A 5918-nucleotide genomic window follows, 5' to 3' on the forward strand; every position below is an offset into this window, starting at 1 on the left:
CCGCACGCGCAGCTTCAACCCGTCCCAGTCCGGTAGCCGCGTCTGTCCCGGCGGCGGCGGCGGCGGCGGCATGGTCAGGTCGGGTCGGGTCGGGTCGGGTCTGGACAGGCCGGGCCGCGCACTCGGATGCAACACCGCAGTCCGCACGACTCCCGCTCCCGCCAGCCAGCTAGCGTAACCGCCTCACCCCGCCCCTTCCCTTCCGGGTGGAAGAGTCCATTTGGAAACACGTAGGGGTGCTCCCCTCCCTCCCATTGGTTACACGCCCCTGGGAACGAGGCTGGGAGGAAGAGTCCACTCTTCAGCAAACGCTTTCTCACGTTGGTAAATCCCTCCCCCCCCAGAAGTAAAATTTGGGCCAGTCCAAGGATGGGGGAGGGCGCATGCGCAGCAGCGTCTTGGGGGGTGCTGATGGGGTGGCATATGGCCGGCCCGGCTCTGCGCGGGAAAGGGGGGCCTGAATACAGGGGAGTTGCACGTGAATCAAGGAGAATATATCGATGATAGTAATAATAATAAAAAATTATTAGAACAGTAGTTATAATGACTGGTCATCAGTAATTAAAAATCATTTTTAAAAAATATATAAATAAAACGTTTTATTTATTTTAAATAAAATAATTTAAAAAATGACTGGCAATCACTGACTGCCTGTCTTGCATGCAGCCCAGCCCAGCCTCTGGCTGCTTTACTTTTCATTCCATCCCGGAAGAGCACACACCAGCTGCAGATGCTTCCTCAGCCTGACAATGGGTTTTTAAACCCAAAAGCTTGATACATTTTTTTCCAGCTATTTCAGTTGGTCTAATAAAAGATATCAGATTTACCCAAAGAACCTTGTCTGGTAATCAGTAATTCATCTTCCTTCCTGCCACCTTGTATTGAGGGGCTGCTGACGACTGTGTAACCTCTTCGCAGTAGGGTGGTTGATCTAAATAATCAACCTAGCTAGGATCATTTACCACAGACAAGGCTGTTTGGGTAGATCCAAATATCTTTTATGAGATCAACTAAAATAGTTGGAAAAATCTTGTTGTCAGGTACAAACCCCCTTCTTCAGGTAGAGGAAGCCATATGCATTTGCACAATCTTTTCTTTGACAACAAATTTCAAAGTTGCCTAACTCATCCCACGAATTCCCAGCTGAAAAATATTTCCCTGAATATCTAACACAATCAGCTTCCATTCAGTAAAATCTGGGACACCAATCCCCATGCTCCATTATGAGCAGCCTTGGCATTGACTGAAATGGGCAGTCAGTTTGTAGCCGGGTTCAATGGTGAGCTCGCATGCGCTGGCCCTGATAAAGATGCTTCCTGGCCCCAGGGCCAATTTTTAAATTTTGAGATGAAAACTTCTAGGAGGCCTCAGGGATGCAGCCTCAGAATTTATGAGTCTCCCAGAAAATCCAGGAAGATTAGGCACTTCAAGAAGGCCCTGCACAAGATGTCAGATGCTGCAGTTGAGTCATCTTTTTTTCTACTACAGAATGAGAAAAATTGGGAGAAGCTGCCATCTGCAGGCAGAGTCTAACATTACAAGTATTATGTGTCCTGACTGCTACGACTTATTAACAAGCTGGGATGGGGGGGCGGGGCAAAACAAGAAGCTAGATAAGACAGTGCAATCCTGGACACAGAACAGTGGAAGTCTTTTTGTTCATAAAATGAAGCATGGGAATGGTGGCAGAGGAATTTTGGCAATTTGTTATGATGGCTCCAGAGGTGTGAGTTCATGCTTGGGCTGAAGGCTGCTCCCAATCAAACAAGCTCCAAATGGGTACCTTTTTCTTGCTGGGAAGTCACTGCTAGCCTTGGGGCTCGCTTACATGCTGTTGGCTACAAAAAGTGACATGCTTTAACTGTGGATTTTTTGATAGTGTAAAAATGGCTTAATAAACACCTGACAGACAAGGTTCTTTGGGTAAATGTGGTATCTTTTATTAGACCAACTAAATCAGGGGTGGGCAAAATGCAGCCTGGGGGCCAGATGCGGGCTGCCAGGCCATTCTATTTGGCCCGTGGGACCCCTAAAAATTTGAGAAAATTAATATTTGTCTGCCCTGGGCTGCCTGTCATGTGGCCCTCGATGGCTTGCCCAAACTCAGTAAGCGGCCCTCTGCCCAAAATAATTGCCTGCCCTTGAACTAAATAGTTGGAAAAATTATGCTTTGCAAGCTTTTGGGTACAAACACCCTTCTTCAGGCAGAGGGAGAGTCTCCCTGAGACTTCAGGAAGAAATCCCCTTCCCCTTCCCTGGTTGGTACTGCAAAATGAAATACACAGGGAGGGAGAGAAGTTGCATGTGGTGTGACCTTCAACCATCTAGCCACACCTGATATTGGATCTTGGACTATTGGTTTGTCAGGGATTGTATCAGTTCTTGTGCTGAGATGAATAAAAGCTGACAGGTGACTCAGAACAGTAGAAAACACTTCAGCCAGGGTATGGTGCAAAGAAATTCCCTCTTCTTACTTCCTTCACTTTGGTGAGTATCTGATCTGTGGCAATATTTGAATATTAACCCAAAAATCTGCCTCTCTCTCCAGTGACATGTGTCTGGCAATTAGTTTGTGGGTGGTTTTTGTGTGAGTTCAGGAAGATGCAGCCCTTTGGTTGGGGTTTCTTTTGAGTGGACTTGCAGTGTTCCAGGTCAGATTTTTAAGGTGAATGACAATTTAATCTGAAGTCAAATTTGAAAGCTAGGAAGGAGCAAGCTCTACCGTTGCCCTCACCTCCCCTGTATATCTCACCTTCCGTCTTGGTATCTCTGCATTGTGTCCCCAGCGTCTCCTGGCATGGATGCTCCCCAGCAGTTGCCTCTCACTTACTTCTACTTGCTCCAAGTCTGGAAAGGAACTGCTGAAGCCATTGTGGGTCATGCTCAGTGCCGACTCACAAGTATTCCAGAGACCCAGGTTCTGAGAGCAACTGTCAGGGGATGCCCCTTGAACATCTCCACCAGTGCATTTCCAGGTTTGGAGCATGTGAGCAGGAACAGGGGAGAAGTTGTGCTCAGGAGGGTCGTGCTGGGAGCATAGTGTAGACTAGTGATTCTTAAATAGGGTGCAGAGGCACCCTAGGGTGCTGTGAGATCCTCTGAAGGGTACTGCGTGAAGTGCGAGGAGGTAAGTGAGGTGTGAGGAGATGAGCAGATAAGGGCAAACTTGGGCTCTCCTTGCCTAGCTGTTCCCTCACCCCCCCTGCCTTCTCCCTCTGCAAGGGGGGAAAAACTGCAATAAAAAAATGAGCTTTTGCTCCATTCAAAGAGGGGTACCTTGAGTCAAAAGGTTCAGGACCACTGGTGTAGACATATAACCCTGGCTCCCTCCCTTATCACTTAACCAAGGTGAATAGAAAAGGTGTTTCTTCCTTGCAGAGTGACCTGATGTCTCTGCATAAAACTGCATTTACCTATTTTGGTTGAATCCTGTTGTGTTCAAAGGTGTCCTGTAATTCTTCATTCATTTCCTCAGGTTCTTGAAAGGAAGATTCTGGCAAGCCTTACAGAGGCCCATTATATGTCTGGTGTCTCTTCTGTCTCCCAATCCTTATTTTCGGCCCAGATTTATCTCTGGATTCTCTCTTTTATATCTTTGCCTACATACACCTCTCAGCATCCTTCATTTCACTCTTTATAGTTAGAACAGATCCCCTAAGTAGCATTTGCTAAATATCTTTCTCCTCCTCTAGAATCAATCCTCCTTGCAGCATTGAAAGTATAAAGTTCAAGCATCACAACACTCATTGTGAGCCTCCTGCTGTTCCCATAAGTAATTTAGCTCCTTCCCTAGTTGAAATCAGGACTGGGACCCTCTGCATTTTTCATTTACTGTAGGTACATCCCTGTTTTTGAAGCTATAAGCTCAGTGAGGGCAGATACTATTGTCTGACTGACACATTCAACATTGCAACTAATGCTCACAGTTTTACATGAATAACGAAGATGCTTTGCACTTCTGTAGTGCTGTCTTAGCATTTTACAGATATTAATGAATCAGGCCTTGCAACTTATTTGTGTGATAGGGATGATCCCATTTTGCAGATGGGAAACCTGAGGCATAGAAAGAAATCAAGTGACTTGCTCGGGGCCTCACAAGATGTCTTTAATATAGTTGGTAATGCAACCCAGCTCTGTCTCTTGCCATGGCACATGACTGTCTTTATTACTGTTTATTCATGTTAAAAAAATAAGCACAAAAGCAGCAATAACACCAACAATAGAAATGGACCCAGTGGGAAACATTTGACAAGCGGGGCTTTATTCTCTTTTTCACCAATTGATCATCGTGGTTTGGTGTTAAGTGAGCCTTGAAAAATGGCCTGGGTCTATTACTACATTTATTTTAATCTTGACAATGGAAAAGTCCTAAATTGAGAATGTTTCTGGCCACCCCACAGAGAAACAAATGTCCCTTCATTCAAGTTTGGCAGCCTCCTTTTCAGCTTAGTTTTGTTGAGAAGCAGGTACAATCCCTTGCAATTTGTAGGTTTTTGATGTAAGTTGGACAGGTTACAACAATTCATCATACCTTGTTGATGATTATCCAAAATTGCCCGTTTGTTTTCTTTCTGTGAATAATTTCTCTTTCCCTGTCTCTCTCAAAGAGACTTATTTAACTTGATTTTTCTGGGAAAGATTTCTTCTTCTTAACTATATAAGCCCCAAACTGACCTTAGCTGTCTACATTGTTTTCTCATAGTATATTGAATCAAGCTTAAACCACAGTCCTCATCTACAAGGCACTCCAGTAGCCTGGGCATAGCAAATCAAAAAGATTAACTCAAGTTCTCAGGATAAAGACAAATCTCCTCTGTCCCAATGAACCTTATATTCAATTAGGATAAATCTCGTATCTGAGACTTTTTCGTTTTAGAGGTCAGTCCAAACCTGTGAAATGAATCCACACAGGAAATAAAAAAATCACAAACTGCTACCTCCTGTTATAAGCCCAAAATATTCTCCATCGACTTGTCTCTTCTACTATAAACCCTGGAACAACATGCACATGAACATAAATAAAAGAAATAAGCAACCACTGCAAAATGCTCTGCTGCACACTCAGCTGCCTCCAGGAAAAGGAACGAACACACCACATACGATAGATATCAGTCATGGAGCTGAACAGAAGGTGCTGGGATACTGGGGTGTGAAGGAGGTAGAAGAACCTATATAGGATAGAGCACAGTGGAGCAAATCAACCCTGAACGCACTGAGGTCTCTCAACTTCCATTAGTTTGAGCAGGACCTTGAGGAATCTCAGTACCTCAAAGGATTACACCCTTATATAGCACTGTAAATATACAAGAAACTTTACAGAGAACAGAATTAGAGACAGTTCCTGTCCCTGAAAATGCCAGTCTCACATAGCCACGGCCAGACAGAGGACACAGATGGGAGTTTGAAAAGTGCAAACACCAAAGTAGGAAGGACTGCTGGCAAAAGTGGACTTTAAGAAGGGATCCGGAGGAAGAGAGAGCTGGGTGGCTGTTTGATGAACAAGAAGCAGGAAACAGTTTCAAACATGTTATGCCATGATTTGAATAATTATACCAGTGCAAGGCATCTGTCGTGGGTCTTCACCTTATTTACACTGATAAAAAAGGCTGATTATGCTTTTTTTAAATATGTTGTGTGGCCAAGTGTTGAGAGACAATGGGAATGATTCTCCCATCTGAAGAGCTGTGCTTGACACAGGACTGGCAGGTGGAAGCTTTGGATGTGTAGAGAAGTTACATTTTTTTCTGGAATGAGGCCCCCGAAAGCTGTCTGTAGACACAACACAACGTCCATAGCTGTAGAGTGCTTAAAAATGGCTGATCACACAAAAATGTAACCCTGGTCTGCTATAGTATCAAACAGGGGGCTCTAGAGAACCTGTGTACAGGTCCCCTGGGAGGGTTAATTTTGGGTGCTAA

The 5918-nt window shown here is 44.7% G+C and overlaps 1 protein-coding gene across 1 annotated transcript in view; it reads right to left on the bottom strand.

Annotated features, from left to right (window-relative positions):
• The window catches only part of TXNRD3 (thioredoxin reductase 3), a 33539-nt gene extending 33372 nt beyond the window's left edge, over nt 1–167 (bottom strand). Inside the window, exon 1 of the mRNA XM_019536822.1 lies at nt 62–167. Coding sequence (XP_019392367.1) covers nt 62–72 — 11 coding nt within the window. The 5' untranslated portion in view covers nt 73–167. The remainder of the gene's footprint in view (nt 1–61) is intronic.
• Between the last annotated feature and the right edge of the window lie 5751 nt (nt 168–5918).

The sequence above is a fragment of the Crocodylus porosus genome, unplaced genomic scaffold (assembly GCF_001723895.1).
Source record: "Crocodylus porosus isolate Cpor-Errol unplaced genomic scaffold, CroPor_comp1, whole genome shotgun sequence".
Taxonomy (NCBI): domain Eukaryota; kingdom Metazoa; phylum Chordata; order Crocodylia; family Crocodylidae; genus Crocodylus; species Crocodylus porosus.